The sequence below is a fragment of the Salvelinus namaycush genome, chromosome 36 (genome assembly GCF_016432855.1).
Source record: "Salvelinus namaycush isolate Seneca chromosome 36, SaNama_1.0, whole genome shotgun sequence".
Taxonomy (NCBI): domain Eukaryota; kingdom Metazoa; phylum Chordata; class Actinopteri; order Salmoniformes; family Salmonidae; genus Salvelinus; species Salvelinus namaycush.
Window position 1 is genome coordinate 16,744,998 of NC_052342.1, and position 17,968 is coordinate 16,762,965.

At 40.5% G+C, this 17,968-nt stretch overlaps 1 protein-coding gene across 1 annotated transcript; it reads right to left on the reverse strand.

Annotated features, from left to right (window-relative positions):
• Positions 1 to 227: 227 nt before the first annotated feature.
• On the reverse strand, positions 228 to 9,037 carry LOC120030280 (basement membrane-specific heparan sulfate proteoglycan core protein-like). The gene is made up of 14 exons (XM_038975617.1): positions 8,968 to 9,037; positions 6,808 to 7,077; positions 4,489 to 4,749; positions 4,054 to 4,314; positions 3,733 to 3,838; positions 3,358 to 3,374; positions 2,742 to 3,014; positions 2,268 to 2,540; positions 1,860 to 2,180; positions 1,487 to 1,765; positions 1,073 to 1,318; positions 757 to 873; positions 475 to 552; positions 228 to 289 (listed from the first exon to the last, which is right to left on the reverse strand). The coding sequence occupies exons 1-14, from the start codon at positions 9,035 to 9,037 to the stop codon at positions 228 to 230; spliced, it is 2,634 nt and encodes an 877-aa protein (XP_038831545.1).
• Positions 9,038 to 17,968: the final 8,931 nt, after the last annotated feature.

Sequence of the window (17,968 nt, forward strand, 5' to 3'; positions counted from 1 at the left end):
CAGCAGTAACTCTATACTGTATTCATATTAAACACATGAAGAACAGCAGCAGTAACTCTATACTGTATTCATATTAAACACATGAAGAACAGCAGCAGTAACTCTATACTGTATTCATATTAAACACATGAAGAACAGCAGCAGTAACTCTATACTGTATTCATATTAAACACATGAAGTACAGCAGCAGTAACTCTATACTGTATTCATACTGAACATAACAAACACTATACAGTACCATTAACATTGTTGTCTGAGGGATTGATCGTGTCGTAGATGTGAGCACCACCTGTTGGTCAAAGAAGAGAAAGACAGGTTAGTTAGGTTGGTTCTCCCTCAACTTGTCTAGGGACAGAGAGTACAGTAACATGTTGTTATACAAAGTGGATGTTGATGAGTCAGTGTATGAGGTTACAGAGAGAGGAGTGATAGAGGTCTGGGCTGAGAGACTGACCATGCTGCAGAAGTGTATACCCAGCATCAGGAGCCTGACTCTGGGTAGATCCTTGGTCCTGTTGGGGGTCCTGGTTGGTTCTCTGGGTCTGGGGGTTCCTAGAGGGAGAGATATACTCATGAAGAACTAAGACGATATGTTACTGAATTAACATAGTTGAGAGACAGGTGTACTCACAAGAATATTCTGTTAAAACAGGAACCTGTAATGAGAAATGCATACTATTATATCAGGTAATTAATGTTTTGAACTATTGTAATTACATGAACTACAGAGTTAAATTTGAATAATATAAATCTCACCTTTGCTGTTTTTAAATCGACACAGCAGGACCAGGATAATGACCAGCAGAACACCAGCAACAACCAGACCCACAACCACTCCTTCTAAGACTGATGTAGAGGATCCAGGAGATACGACTGGAGAGAGAACAGCACAACCATCAGACTGAGAGAGATAATATAGGAGTATAGACTGGCCTGTATCTTTTGATAATTTTGTTGAGATTATATTTTCTATGGGAGTACAAATCCAAATTTATTTTAATTAACATAAACACTTAAATAACTATCACACAGATGATGAAAAGTTAACTTGAGATCATAATCGTTTTTTCACCTCTCACTGTCATCCAGCTCTCTGGTGATTCTCCCTTGTCAGGGTATTTGCATTTGTAGAATCCTTCATCTGACTTGGATACTGCAGGGATGGTCATCTCTCCTGTGGTCCCATTCTTGATGAGAACTCCATCTTTGTAGAAATCAGCCTTGATGTTTGAGCTGGTTGTCCAGTATTTGCAGCGCAGAGTCACAGAGTCTCCTTCAGTCACGGGATGAACAGGGCTCTCCAGGATCACATCACCAGCTGTTTAACATAATATATAAATAATACTGAAAATCTGCATACTGGAGTCGTCACCCTCAAAATATGATGATCATGTATTTTATAAGAGATGCAATTCAGTTACAGAATTGAACATCCTATTATCATGACATTTTGTTTTTCTGTTTGAATGTCATACAATAGACATACCAGGCACTGTGATGTTGACAGCATTACTGTACTCTCCTGATCCATACTCACACCAGTACACTCCACTGTCCCGTGTGAATGTGTAGCTGATGGTACATGTAGACCCTGTTATTGATTCCCAGTTAGAGACACACACTGACTCTACTCCTCTCTCTGTGTTTCTCATCAGTCTCCATCCAGTAGAGTTCCCCTTCTCCTCACAGCTCAGTGAGAGAGACTTTGATTTAAATTGTTGAGTTGTGTTGGGACTTATTCTGAGAGACACTGAAGGCTGCAGATCTGAAACAAAGAGAGACAGAGTCAAACCTTTAGTTAAATAATATATATTATACACATGAGGGAGACTTAAATATGTTTGAATGCAGTTAGTTACCTCCTGACCAGAGAAACTGTGGTTCACTGTAGAGTGTGTCATAGACTGGGTCTCCTCTCCCAGCTCTACACACATATCCTCCTGTAGGAGTAGGACCAGCAGGGATCAGAGTGTAGGAGTCTTCACTAGTCACATTGTCAGATAGGGGCTGTAGAGAGTAAGACTTGTCTGATAGGGAGGGTAACCCAGCTCTGTAGGGAACAGTCCTGTACCAGGAGAACCTCCAGCCTGTAGACGTCTTGTCAACTTCACAGCTCAGAGTCACTGAGTCTCCAGGGTTCAGCCACTGAGGAGAGATACTCAGGACAGCCTTGGGTTTACCTGTTAAGAAGGAAAGGCAGGTTTCAAACTTTTAATATAAAAAATATTCTCGGTAACCATGACTCGTATAAGCTTAAATAGATTTACCAGACACAGTCAGTTGTACAGCATCACTGGTCTTGGAGATCTTGTTTCCCTTGACACCCTCACAGGTATATAAACCACTGTTAGACATGTAGACAGGACTGATTCTGTACTCAGTCTTTGTGTTAAAGGGGCTGAATAACTGACTATTCTTATACCATCTGTAGTTCCAGTCAGAGTCTCCTCCTCCCTGTATGTCACATCTCATAGTAACAGTCTCTCTAATGAATATCTGGGTCCAGTTGGGTTGGAGGGTCAGAAAAGCGACAGGTTTCTCTGCACAGACACAACACAGACAACTAACTGAATTAACAGCTACACAATTTTAAATGTGTGTATTTATCAATAGGTCTACTCATGAATATAGCTTCAAGTTAGCTACAGTTGTTGGGATACAGTAAGCAGACAAAATATTATACCCCACTTTCTATCAATGTAAAATAGCAACCATTTATCATAAAACTGTTTCAGACTCACCAGTAATGTTTATCTGGACTGAGTCACTGTACAGGGTGTAGTAGACTGGGTCTCCTCTCCCAGCTCTGCACCAGTACTGTCCTCCATCAGAGACACTGACCCAGCTGAGTGTGTAGGAGTATCCAGAGGTTGTGGTTACTGGTGTAGAGTCTGGTCTGTGTCTGTACCAGTAAAACGTCCATCCAGGAGATTCTACAGTACAGCTCAGTGTCACACTGTCTCCTGTGAATATGTTCTCTTTGTCTGAAGTCAGTGTAGTGGACGGCTGATAATCTGTTGGTTTTGCAATATGTTTGTGTGGTCAAATCCAGTGTCCTGATACACTATGACAACAACCTCAACAAGTTAGTGATGGAGCATCAATAGTGAACTCACCAGTAACACTGATAGGGAGGAAAACACTGACTTGAGACCACTGAGGCCGACCTGTCCTCCCCCCAACACATCTGTACTGACCAGCCTGGTTAGACAGAGTGGTGATGGTTTTACCAGGTGTACTAGATTTGAGGTTGTTTTCTATAAACCAGCTGTACGTCCAGTCTGTGTACATTGATATATAACACTGCATGCTGACTGTCTCTCCAGAGTAGAGGAGACCCTGAGGAGAGATACTCACTGAGGTCGTGGGCAGAGCTGTAGAAACACAGTTAAATATTAAGACATATGTAGTCAGAGAACCAATCTTTCCAGATGATGATCTTACTTCAGTAGGTAATACAGTAACTAAATATTAACACACTGACCATGTCTATTTGATTGACTCAATATAAATAGTGTTTGACACACAAGAGATACACGACAAAGTAACTCACCATTCACAGTAAGGGTAATAACATTACTTTGTTGTAAAGATGTGGGTCTGGATCTTCTCTGTCCCTGACACAAGTAGAGACCCTGGTCAGACTCAGCAGCTCTACTGATGGTGAGGGTGTCTCCTGTTGTAGTGTGTCTGACAGACTGGGATACTACATTATTATAATGATCTTTGTACCACTTATAGCTCCAGCTACTGTCAGACCCTACTGAACACGTCAGAGTAACTGTCTCTCCAGGGAACACAGGGTTTGGCTCTACACTCAGTGTAGTTTCAGGCAGAGCTGAGGAAATTCAGAGCAGAATATTAAAACATCTGCATATATGCTTGGTGTTTAAAATAATTGAGCTGTTGCTGTAAAGTTTTGATAAAATTACATTTTCCGTAATGTGTATGTTGACTCGATTTAGTTAGAATTTACAGTATGCATGTCTGTATTCTATAAGATTATCCCACATTGGCTCAGACTTGATAATGTCCAGATTGAAAATAGCTCACCAGTGACGATGATGGGGAGAGATGAGCTGAGATTAGACCACTGGGGGCGCCTTGTCCTTTTCCCCTGACACTGGTACTGACCAGCTTGGTCTGGGAGAGAGATGGTGATGGTTTCACTGGTCTGACTGGAAAACTGTTGGTTGTTTCTGTACCAGTAGTACATCCAGTCTGTGTAGCCTGGTATGACACACTGCAGAGTGACTGTCTCTCTAGAGTAGAGGAGACCCTGAGGAGAGATACTCATTGAGGCCGTGGGCAGAGCTGTTGAAAGACAATGCAGTCAGTTGTTGATTCATACATAAGATGAGAACAAATATTGTGAAATCTTGCAATCATGGTATTGTTTCAAAAGTTTATTATTGGGAATAAATGCATTTGGAGTTTGTACATAGAGCCACTTTTTACTCTTTGTCAATGACTGAGTCTCAAGCTCACCAATAAACTGGATAGAGAGGGCTCTGCTGAGTTGAGACTTCTGGGGCCGATCTGTCCTGGTCCCCGCACACTGGTACTGACCATCCTGGTCGGGGAGAGAGATGGTAATGGTTTTACCATGGGTACTGGAAAATGGTTGGTTGTTTCTGTACCAGTAGTACGTCCAGTCTGTGTAGTCTGGTATGTCACACTGCAGAGTGACTGTATCTCCAGAGTAGAGGGGACCCTGAGGAGAGACACTCAATGTGGCACTGGGCAGAGCTGTGGAAACACAATCAAAAAATATCCAATATACACTGAGTGTACAAAACATTAGGAACTTTCCATGACATAGACTGACCAGGTAAATCAGGTAAATCCATCCATGTCACCTGTTAAATCCACTTCAATCAGTTTAGATGAAGGGGAGTAGACAAGTTTACTTCTCTAGGGTAGGGGGCAGCATTTTCACGTTTGGATGAAAAACATACCCAAATTCAACTGCCAGTTACTCATCGCCAGGAGATAAGATATGCATATTATTAGTCGATTTGGATAGAAAACACTCTGAAGTTTCTAAAACTGTTTGAATCATGTCTGTGAGTATAACAGAACTTATTTAGCAGGCGAAACCCCGAGGACAAACCATTCAGATTCTTTTTTTTTTGAGGTCACTGTCTTTTCAATGAGGCTTCATTGGGAAACCAGATTTCTAAGCAACTTGCTTGCAGTTCCTACGGGATGTCAACAGTCGTGAGAAATAGGTTGAGGTTATTCCTTTGTGTAATGAAGAAATACGGCCATCTTGAAGTCGAGGCACTCCTGGTGTCCTGGACATGCGTTTCAATCAAACCGAAGGCATGCTACATATCGTTTTAATCCTGTATTGAACACATATCATCCAGTCTTCAATTTGATCGATTATTAACTTTAAAAAATACCTAAAGTTGTATTACATAAGTAGTTTGACATTTTTGGCAAAGTTTAAAGGTAACCTTTGATATATTTTGTTGTCATGTTTGAGCAAGTTGGAACCGGTGTTTTTCTGGATCAAACGCGCCAAATAAATGGACATTTTGGACATATATCGACGGAATTAATCGAACAATAGGACCATTTGTGATGTTTATGGGACATATTGGAGTGCCAACAACAGAAGCTCGTCAAAGGTAAGGCATGAATTATATTTTTATTTCTGCGTTTTGTGTCTCTCCTGCAGGTTTGAAATGTTTTCTCTCTTTTGTTTACAATGGTGCTATGCTCAGATAATAGCATCGTATGCTTTCGCTGAAAAGCCAATTTGAATTCTGACATGTTGGCTGGATTCACAACCAGTGTAGCTTTAATTTGATATCTTTCATGTGTGATTTAATGAAAGTTTGATTTTATAGTAATTTTCATAGTCATTCATTTTAATGTGGCGCTATGCATTTTCTCAGGCTTTTTGCCAAGTGATACAGTAGCATCTGGCCTAAACTCAGATTTTTTGGATATAAATATGAACTTTACCGAACATAAAATACATGTATTGTGTAACATGAAGTCCTATGAGTGTCATCTGATGAAGATTATCAAAGGTTAGTGATTAATTTTATCTCTATTTATGCTTTTTGTTAATGCTCTCTTTAGCTGGAAACATGGCTGTCTTTTTCTGTGACTTGGCTCATACCTTACATAATCGTTTGGTGTGCTTTTGTCGTAAAACCTTTTTGAAATCGGACACTTTGGCTGGATTTACAACAAGTGTAGCTTTAAAATGATGTAAAATACTTGTATGTTTGAGGAATTTAAATTATGGGATTTCTGTTGTTTTGAATATGGCGCCCTGCAGTATCACTGGCTGTTGATGAGGTGGGACGCTAACGTCCCACATACCCTAGAGAGGTTAAAGATGGATTCTTAAGCCTTCAGACAATTAAGACATGGATTGTTTATGTGTGGCATTCAGAGGGTGAATGGGCAAGACAAAAGATTGCAGTGCCTTTGAATGGGGTATGGTAGTAGGTGCAAGGTGCACCAGTTTGCGCCAAGAACTTCAACGCTCCTGGGTTTTTCACACTCAACAGATTCACGTGTGTATCAAGAATGGTCCACCACTCTAAGGACATCCAGCCAACTTAACACACCTGTGAGAAGCATTGGAATCAACATGGGACAGCATCCCTGTGGAACGCTTTTGACACCTTATAAAGTCCATGCCGTGACGAATTGAGACTCTCTCGAGGGAAAAAAGTGGACGGTTGCAACTCAATATTAGGAAGGTGTTCTTAATGTTTTTTACTCTCATTGTAAATGATTATAGTTACCCATTGAGATGTTTACATGATTAGTTAGACTTACCAGACACAGTCAGTTGTACAGCATCACTGGTTTCAGAGCGCTTGATTCCCTTTACACCCTGACAGGTATATGAACCACTGTTAGCCGTGTATACAGGACTGATTCTGTACTCTGGCTTTTTATTAGAGTAGACTGACTTCGTGTTGTTATGCCACTCATACTGCCAGTCAGAGTCTCCTCCTCCCTGTATGTCACATCTCATAGTGACAGTCTCTCCAATGAATATCTGTTTCCAGTTGGGTTGGAGGGTCAGAACAGCTATAGGTCTCTCTGCACACAATAAACAGTTGCAAGGAAGGTGTTCTTAATGTTTTGTTCACTCAGTGTATATTGTGCAACTAAATACTTGCAGCTCTTACATCATTCTTTACATTCTCTCTCAGACACAAACATCCATGGATAAAAATGTAACTAAAAAGAGCTTCAGTATAACAATACATCCACTACTTGAATATTGAAATACGGAAGGCCAACATATTTAGTGGGGCTCCAGTCCACAACGTAATACGTAGGCTAGTATTACAGTAAATGGTTGAAATGACTGAATAGCATCTCACCATCAACTCATGTGCAGAGTCATTCACTAATATTAAAGGAGAAGTTTGCTTTTTTACAACCAAATGTCTATTTTTTTAATGTAAATACCATGTTATAGAACAGTTCAGACACCTTTTTGTGATTTAAAACTTACCCTAAACAGCAAATCACTTCCTCATCCTCCTTATGGGAAACCCCCAAAAACATGAACAGTCTCTAAAATCACCCTAACACGTCATTTTAGAAACGGTAAAGCTCTCAGTTTAATGATGCAGGTATTTAGATGTTGTATGCATGAAATTGTGTCATACTGAACTTTATCCACAATGTTATACACCATTTTGCACGATTCGAGACGTTTTCCCATCCAACTGTTCCATTCTCCATGTAGCCTACTGCTACAGGTAACTGTCAAAATAAAGGAAACACCAACATAAAGTGTCTTAATAGGGCATTGGGGCACCACAAGCCACCAGAACAGCATCAATGTGCCTTGGCACAGATTCTAAAATAGTCTGCAACTTCCTGTGTGGAAGCACCCCATGCTTTCAATATACTTGCTACTGTTATTATTCACTGTCTTTTTACTGTTGTTTTTTATTTCCTTACTTATCTATTGTTCACCTAATACCTATTTTTTACTTAAAAATTGCACTGTTGTTTAGGCATTTCAATACCTGTTGTATTCGGTGCACGTGACAAATACACTTTGATTTGATTTGACTTTGTATCCTTAATTTATTGAAGTGTTTCCTTTATTTTTTCAGTTACCTGTAGACTGAACCCTTCTATAACATGCCATTTACAAACAAATTCGACATTTGTTTGTAAAAAATAAAACTTCTCCTAATGAAAGATCTGATTAGCTCTTTCATTCATATCGTTATGACAGCAAAGTCAGCTCTTGAGATCTTTCATTCCTATCAGTACATTCATGCTCCATGAGTTTATGGTGAGATGCTGTCAGAATGGTGAGATACTTTTCAGAATGGTGAGATGCTGTCAGAATGGTGAGATGCTGTCAGAATGGTGAGATGCTGTCAGACTGGTGAGAGGCTTTTCATAATGGTGAGATGCTGTCAGACTGGTCAGATGTGAAATCATGTGAAACCATGTGGTTTTGGAACACTTCACATGTGATGATATTTCACATGAAGGTTCACATGTGGATTTTCAAACGCGATTACATAACTTTTTTTATACATTTTCATATGACAAAATAGCCACATGTTTTCAACTTAAAGGAAAGGTTCACTCATTTTGAATGTTAAATTGTTTCTGTGCATCTCTAAATGATATTCTATCGATTCCCTAGGTCATTTCATGTTTTCATGTGTATCTGAGTTGGAGTTCAAGCAGACAGAAATAAGGCTGGTATGATGTATCATACTGGCTCCAATACAGGTTTTAGTCTACCTTCATAAACACAACCATCATAACACAATCACCTATCAGTCAAGTAATACATGTACATAAACTATGTTTCCTACTTCTTTGCAGATCATACATTCACAACTGAATCACCTTTTCTCATAACATTAATGAACGTGAGGAAGGAAAAGCAGAGACAAAGATTATGAAACATAAAGAGATGGAAGTTTGATCAAATAAGTTAATATCTACCATCATCTTCACCACAGTGTCCACAGTAGATGAGGATACTCAGCACTTCAACAAAGACAAAGAAAGTCATTACAGTACAGAAGTAATACAGAAGTGTGTACTAATATAGTAATAGATTAGTAATTTTAATGTTAGTGCATTGTGCTCATAGACAAACACACAAACACTAATACAACGTCAGTACTTACAGAGCAGCACACAGAGCATTGTGTTCTCCATTCTGTCCCACTGACAAGTGACTTTCTCTGAACTACAGTTCTTCTGACAAACCCCTCTACTTCCTATATGATGACAGTCTGTTTAGATCACACCTCTTCACCGTCACACAGAAAATAGAGAGAAAATTATCGAGAAACTTACAAAAACTGTGAGAAAAAAGAGTAGAGGTTGATGGCGTGTTAATTTTCTGACCAACTTCTTCTTATGATTGGCTACATGACCTCACACTTGTTCCTTCCTCTTTATTGGAGGAAAGGAGGATGGAACGAGAATAGAGATCTGAGCTGAGATCAGTTTGGTATCAGAATGTGCAGATGTTAGTTAGTTTTTACACCCACCATGCACAGATACATGCCTCCCCTACAAACCTTTGCTATGGTGACTACTGGTATCCCAGCTAGCCTCAGCTTCAGCTATCCCCTCCATACACACATACACTATTTCTATAGGAGGATCATGTGTCAAAACCACAGTCAGCTAGCTGACTCTTCTCAGGGGTTTGGTGGTTGACTTGTTCATTAGTCAGATGATTCTGTAACGGTGTTCCTCCTCCTCTTCATACGAAGAGGAGGAGTAGTGATTGAACCAAGGCGCAGCGTTGTGATTTGACATATTTATTTAAAGAAAAGACGAAAACACGAACTTCACTATAAACTAACAAAACAACAAACGGAGTAGACAGACCTGGACGACGAACTTACATGAAACACGAAGAACTCACGAACAGGAAAATGACTACACAAAATAACGAACGCACGAAACAGTCCCGTATGGTGTGACATAGACACAGACACAGGAGACAACCACCCACAAACAAACAGTGTGAAAACACCTACCTTAATATGACTCTCAATCAGAGGAAATGAAAAACACCTGCCTCTAATTGAGAGCCATATTAGGTCACCCTTTAAACCAACATAGAAACAGAAAACATAGACTGCCCACCCAAACTCACGTCCTGACCAACTAACACATACAAAACTAACAGAAAACAGGTCAGGAACGTGACAGATTCTGAGGGACACTTTTAGTTTGATACTGTCTACATAGATATGTCTTTGTTATTTAAATCCCTGATGATGTTTTAGCGTTCTTATAGATTCAATGGAAAACCATTGTATCCCATTGAGCCCATTTCATCCATTACCGGAGTGTGTTTGACACATTTCCACGGCTGTAACGTTAACCGGAAAAAATGACAGGCACAAGCACCAGTATGAAAGAGTCTCAGCAGTAAAATGAAAGTAATCAATCCATGGAGATTGAAGTGACAAGTGGAATTTGCACCCCTCAAACTCAGGAAATAGACGTCTGGAAAAGACGGATACTCAGGTGGGCGGGGCAAGTATGTTTCTACAGTCACAGACTTCACCATTAGTGGGCACAGTCAGGTAAACATCTGGGGGTTTCTTATCGCCCAGTTCTCTGTTTGTCTGTTGCCAGTTTGATTTGTTCTTCAAGCCTACCAGCATTTTCCCCCTTGCTCCTGTCTTTTAATAGTTCCTGTTTTCTAGTTATCCCGGTTTTGACAATTCTGCCTGCCCTGACCCCGAGACTGCCTGCTGTTCTGTACCTTATGGACTCTGATCTGGATTACTGACCTGCCCTTTTAAAAAAAATAATATTTAACCTTTATTTAACTAGGCAAGTCAGTTAAGAACAAATTCTTATTTACAATGACGGCTTACCCCGGCCAATCCCGGACAACGCTGGGCCAAATGACCTGTCGTTTTGCCTGTCCCCGGTTCTAGTAATAAACTTTTGTTACTTCGACACTGTCTGCATCTGTGTCTTCTCCTGAAACGTGATCCATACAACGTAATAAAAACATACAATACCACAAGCAATTTAAGAAGCAGACACATTCCTCAACAATGAGGTCCGCCATTAAAACATGAACTGCCCTAGAGGCACCAGATCATCAATGTGCAGAGAGCAGATCATTCCATACACAGGCCCACAAAAAACTCAATGCAGATTTCCCTAATTCTGTAGTGATCAACAGGACCTCTAGAACTAGCCATTCCTGTCATTGGGTCTGGTGACTCGTATGTCTGTAAGTTAACAATGAAGTAAGGTATGGTGGAAGTTTGAACAAGAGGGCTTTATAAAAAAAAAAAGAGCAGTGCATTGATGTACGAGGCTTAAGAGGACCAGCCTACTTTCTGATACAGAACAGAGTGATGTGTACTTGTCACGACTTCCGCCGAAGTCGGTCCCTGTCCTTGTTCGGGCGGCGGTCGACGTCACCGGCCTTCTAGCCATCGCCGATCCACTTTTCATTTTCCATTTGTTTTGTCCTTGTCTTACACACCTGGTTTCAATCCCCCCAATTACTTCTTCATTATTTAACCCTCTGTTCCCCCATGGTTGTTTGTGAGTGATTGTTTGTGTAATACGGTCCATATTTGTGGGCTCGATATACCCTAGATGCAGTTGCACCCCTAAAAACTAAAAACATTTGTCATAAGAAACTAGCTCCCTGGTACACAGAAAATACCCGAGCTCTGAAGCAAACTTCCAGAAAATTGGAACGGAAATGGCCCCACACCAAACTGGAATTCTTCCGACTAGCTTGGAAAGACAGTACCGTTCAGTATCGAAGAGCCCTCACTGCTGCTCGATCATCCTATTTTTCCAACTTAATTGGGGAAAATAAGAACAATCCGAAACAAATTTTTGATACTGTCGCAAAGCTAACTACAAAGCAGCATTCCCCAAGAGAGGATGGCTTTCACTTCAGCAGTAATAAATTTATGAACTTCTTTGAGGAAAAGATCATGATCATTAGAAAGCAAATTACGCACTCCTCTTTAAATCTGCGTTTTCCTCCAAAGCTCCAAAGAGTCTGCACAACTCTGCCAGCACCTAGGTTCAAGGGAGATACTCAAGTGTTTTAGTACTTTAACTCTTGACACAATGATGAAAATAATCATGGTCTCTAAACCTTCAAGCTGCATACTGGATCCTATTCCAACTAAACAACTGAAAGAGCTGCTTCCTGTGCTTGGCCCTCCTATGTTGAACATAATAAACGGCTCTGTGTACCAAACTCAATAAAAGTGGCAGTAATAAAGCCTCTTGAAAAAGCCAAACCTTGACCCATAAAATATAAAAAACTATCGGCCTATATCGAATCTTCCACTCCTCTCAAAAAAAATTGAAAAAGCTGTTGCGAAGCAATTCACTGCCTTCCTGAAGACAAACAACGTATACGAAATGCTTCAGTCTGGTTTTAGACCCCATCATAGCACTGAGACTGCACTTGTGAAGGTGGTAAATTACCTTTTAATGGCATCAGACCGAGGTTCTGCATCTGTCCTTGTGCTCCTAGACCTTAGTGCTGCTTTTGATACCATCGATCACCACATTTTTTAGGAGAGATTGGAAACCCAAATTGGTCTACACGGACAAGTTCTGGCCTGGTTTAGATCTTATCTGTCGGAAAGATATCAGTTTGTCTCTGTGAATTGTTTGTCCTCTGACAAATCAACTGTACATGTCGGTGTTCCTCAAGGTTCCGTTTTAGGACCACTATTGTTTTCACTATATATTTTACCTCTAGGGGATGTCATTCGAAAACATAATTTTACCTTTCACTGCTATGCGGATGACACACAGCTGTACATTTCAATGAAACATGGTGAAGCCCCAAAATTGCCCTCGCTAGAAGCCTGTGTTTCAGACATAAGCAAGTGGATGGCTGCAAACGTTCTACTTTTAAACTCGGACAAAACAGAGATGCTTGTTCTAGGTCCCAAGAAACAAAGAGATCTTCTGTTGAATCTGACAATTAATCTTGATGGTTGAACAGTCTTCTCAAATAAAACTGTAAAGGACCTCGGCGTTACTTTGGACCCTGATCTCTCTTTTGACGAACATATCAAGACTGTTTCAAGGACAGCTTTTTTCCATCTATGTAACATTGCAAAAATCAGAAACTTTCTGTCCAAAAATGATGCAGAAAAATGAGTCCATGCTTTTGTTACTTCTAGGTTAGACTACTGCAATGCTCTACTTTCCGGCTACCCGGATAAAGCACTAAATACATTTCAGTTAGTGCTAAATACGGCTGCTAGAATCCTGACTAGAACCAAAAAATGTGATGATATTACTCCAGTGCTAGCCTCCCTACACTGGCTTCCTGTTAAGGCAAGGGCTGATTTCAAGGTTTTACTGCTAACCTACAAAGCATTACATGGGCTTGCTCCTACCTATCTTTCTGATTTGGTCCTGCCGTACATACCTACACGTACGCTACGGTCACAAGACGCAGGCCTCCTAATTGTCCCTAGAAATTCTAAGCAAACAGCTGGAGGCAGGGCTTTCTCCTATAGAGCTCCATTTTTATGGAATGGTCTGCCTACCCATGTGAGAGACGCGGACTCGGTCTCAACCTTTAAGTCTTTACTGAAGACTCATCTCTTCAGTAGGTCATATGATTGAGTGTAGTCTGGCCCAGGAGTGTGAAGGTGAACAGAAAGGCTCTGGAGCAACGAACCGTGTCGTGGAAAATCAATTCAAATATAACTCTTACAAGAACTTGTGAAAATCAAACATGCTTTTTAATACAATTGTATAGCCAGCTCGAATGTCCCGCGGAACACACACCTTCCCAGAGCACTGGTTCGCTCTTTATACACATCCACACACATGAGATCATTACATACATTAATTAAATTACTTCTCCTATGGTCATCTGCCACCATTATCCTTCATTTCAGGCTTCCTGCTTGTCTACGCCCAATAACGCCTGTATCCGCTCTTGATTAGATTAGAATGGGGGCAGGACCCCCTTGTCCCCTAAAATTAATATATGTCTATCTTGCCCTAAGCACTTATGGCCTTTACCCTAAGCACTTATGGCTGTTCCTGTCAATTTTATCTTCATAATGGTGTCCTGCTTTTTCCATACATGCACTTTAAAGCACGTATGACTTTGGCCATCTGCTAATCTTTGGTTTCCTGTATTTTACCAGAATGGCAAATGCACTCACGTGTTCCCTTCTCCTTCTCCTCCTTACTCAATAGTGTGATATGTTTTTTATATGTCTAAGCATTTACTCCTACAAATCCTCCCTCTTGAGGCTAATTAGCCTCAAAAACTACACTAAAGAGACATATAAAGAGTGAAGGCCAATACCAAAGATGGGCAAAAAGATTATCAAATGTAAATAAAGCATACAGGTTAACTGTGAATAAAGCATATAGGTCAACTGGACCAAACATCTCCAAACGTGAATACAGATAGGAGTAAAATATCCAATTGGAACATAAAACACTTACAAAACCCAACTAGACCAAACATCTCCAATTAATAACATAAAATAGGAGTAAAAGATCCAGTTAGTATAGAAACACTTATAATCAACCATTATATTTTGACGAAGCAGTGAGCATGTAGTATGTAGCCTTGCCTGAGGTTATCTCAGTTATGTGGAATAAAGAAAATAATACAATGAATATGATAATAAAAACAGCCTTCATACAGTTTCAAAAAATAAAATTAACAAGACATCATTCTAAAAGTAAGCATTTCAACATGATCCTCCCTTGCAGACACCTCTCTAACACAGTAATATCAATGATACCAACCCTTGTTAGAAGATTAAGGACATGGTCCGTAGACACTTGTAACCGGAATACCCTCTGTTACCTAACATGTTTTTGAAATTAACCTAGTTTTTTAGAAGGCATAACTAGCTTTAATTAAAGGAAACCATATATATTCATTGATATACACATCTAAAAATTCAACCAAACATACAAAAACACAAGGCCTTAAACAAAAATAGATATACTAAAATCCTTACATAGGAGCACAGTCCTCATCCTGACAGATTCTACAATCTCCTCTTTGACATTTTGCGCAAAACACGGGGTCTCCGTGATGGTCATGGCCTTCCACATTAAATTTTGTACACCACTTGCACTTACGGCACAAATGACACTTTTTGCAGACATGTATACGTAAACATTCATCTGAACTGGGTAATGGAACATATACATGGAAACGATTCTTACGAAAATCGTGACATGCATGACCACCCTCCCCCAATCACTTCATAGAGACAGTTAGGGTTACCAAAGGGGCAGTCAAGAGGTCCTCCAACCGCATTACAAGGCTTTCCATACTTATTAGTATACTTGCCAGGGCTACCCGGTACAGGATCAATCACCACAGGAGGGTCATCTCTCCTTACAGACATCTGTTTAACTGTTGTCTGAACCACAATTGACTTTACCAGGGGTATAACACAACAAAATACAATACCCAGAGCCAATAACCCTCCTCCCAACATGATGGCCATCCTAACAAACATGGCTCCCCACTTTCCAAACGCTAGGTCCAACCAAACGCATATATGAGAGTCTAAACCAGCATTAGCCTTTACTTCTGCTCGTAATCCTTTGAGTTTGGCCATAGCGATAGCAAATGACCCATTAGGTGCAGTATTATTGGGAATAAAAGTGCAACAGTCATCCCCAAACATAACACAAACCCCACCCTTCTCCGCTAAAAGCCAATTGAGAGCCTGTCTATTTTGCCAAGTCATTTTACTGGTAGCCTGTACCTGTTCCCCCAACGCCGTAAGAGCCTAGTCAGTATAGTTAATGAATCTCTGTTGGTTATAATATATATAATTAATCCACTCTAAGTTTTTATTAGGTGTTATCCACAAAAATATAGATTCAAATCCTGATTTAACTTCATCTCTTGCCTTGAACTCCCTAGGTACACCTCTAAGCAGTCCAATTGCATTAAGGTATACCTCAGGATCCTTCTCATAAGCCCTTTTAACTCTAAGTTTAACATAGTCATCATGGGGTGATTTAATAATAGTAACCTATTTAATTGCTCTAACTAAGGCACAAAGACCAATCCATCCATCAGACAATACATTCAACAGTTAGTTTCTGGATGTGTGGAAAGAACAATCAGCAATACCTCTGTCTTGATTTTTCAACATAGTAAGAGATGGCGCAACCTGAGTTATTTTACCACACAACCCTTCTCTATTCATTATCAACCCTTTATCATTATTTCTACGTACTCCCACATTCTCTAACACCCAAATAGTATCACATTCTACAGTGGTGTTTCCTACATCCATTCCTTCAGTGTGGTGTCTGTAAAAACATTCATATTTTCCTTTAACCACGGTACCTCTGTCTAATTGAGGTACATCTAATTCAGTTCTAATGTTATAGGCAGCACAATCATTGTCTCCCAGCATGGTCTCATTCAACATAGTTTTACCCCTAGTGCTTACCCAGAGCAATCCTTCATTTTATGTCACACAAGGGAATAGAATACTTTCTATTGGTACAATGGTCATTTTTCCAACTTACACAGTTTTTAAATGATGCTGGTTCAGAGACTATTAAAAGATCAGACAAAGGTGATTTTCTTCACAAAATACAATTGTCCATTCTGTGTTTGTTTGCCATATACTTAGCCCATTCGTATCACTCCTTCTTCACTACTTCTTCTCGTGTGGTGTCCTTGAGTGGTTCTGATTCTGATATATCTAATTCTGTTGCTTTTTCAATGTTCTTATCTTGAGGTAGATCATTAGAGTTTATCAGAAAGTTCCAAATGTCAGTAAAAAACTCTCCTGACTGATGTCTCAGGTTGCTTTGTGGGTACGGTGGTCTGCTTGGTAAGGGCAGTCGATGTCATCTAGTGGTAGCTACTGTGGTCGTCACAGCAGCCGCCACCCTTGTTGTTGTCACAGGTTCTTCCTGTTCAGGTGCAGGGGTAGGATCAATCTTAATGACCGTGGTGCTACTCCCTTCGGTCACTGTTGTTCTTGTTATTTCAACTATTAATTCTTCACCTTCAACTGGTTCAATCTGATTCATGATGAGCACCCTCTCGTCTTTCTCTTTGATTAATGTCAGGTCACATCCTTTCGGGTCCCAAACGACTTGTCCCTTTGTTTGGTGATGTGTCCATCCACAGAGGGCTATCTCCGGTAAGGGTTTGATCCTTATGATTGAGATAGACTTCAGTTCTCCTGCTTCTGTTATAAATTGAGGTGGAACAGAGATTCTAACCTTGTCAGTCTTTTTGGATTGTTCGGCTGATTCCTTTCTTCTCTTCCTGCTTCCACCATACATCTTGATTGTGCATGAGTCTGTTGTTTCTGTACTAGTGTTCACTGTTACTTTTGTTTATGTCAATGTCATTATTCTTTTGTTGTTCTACCTTCAATTGTCTGTAAAGGAGGCCATTCAAAAGTTTAAAAGTCAATTGTGAGGAAATCCCCATTTTCTTCAGCTTGCGGGACTTTTCCTCCTCTTTCTTCACCTGAGGCTCCCTCCTCAGGCCGGACTTAGCTTCCATCTGGAAGGGTTTCAATTTTAGGGAAGAAATGTTCTCATTCTGTTCCTTGTGAGGCCTTTCCTCCTCTTCTGGGTGCATTAGTCGGTGCACCTGTCACATTTTGGCTTACACTTGATTTGCTGTTTTCTTGGCTCCTCCCTGGCGTCTCAATCGTTTCCGCTGCTCCTGCTCCCTCCGGGCTCCTTCCTGGTGAATCAGCATCCTCTGTGTCCTCATCTCTATGTGGTTGTATCCTTCTCTCTGTTGGGACTCAGCTGCAGTGGTTCAGATGGTACCACGTCTGGCTTCTTTTCATTTGGACGGCCGTTCTTGTTGCTTTGGCCACCTCATAGGGTCCTTCTCTCCTCGGTGGATCCCACTTCCTCCGGAACACTCGAACGTGTACTAGATCTCCTGGTGTCACTGGGAAAGGTCCTTCTGGTCCCCTTGGAT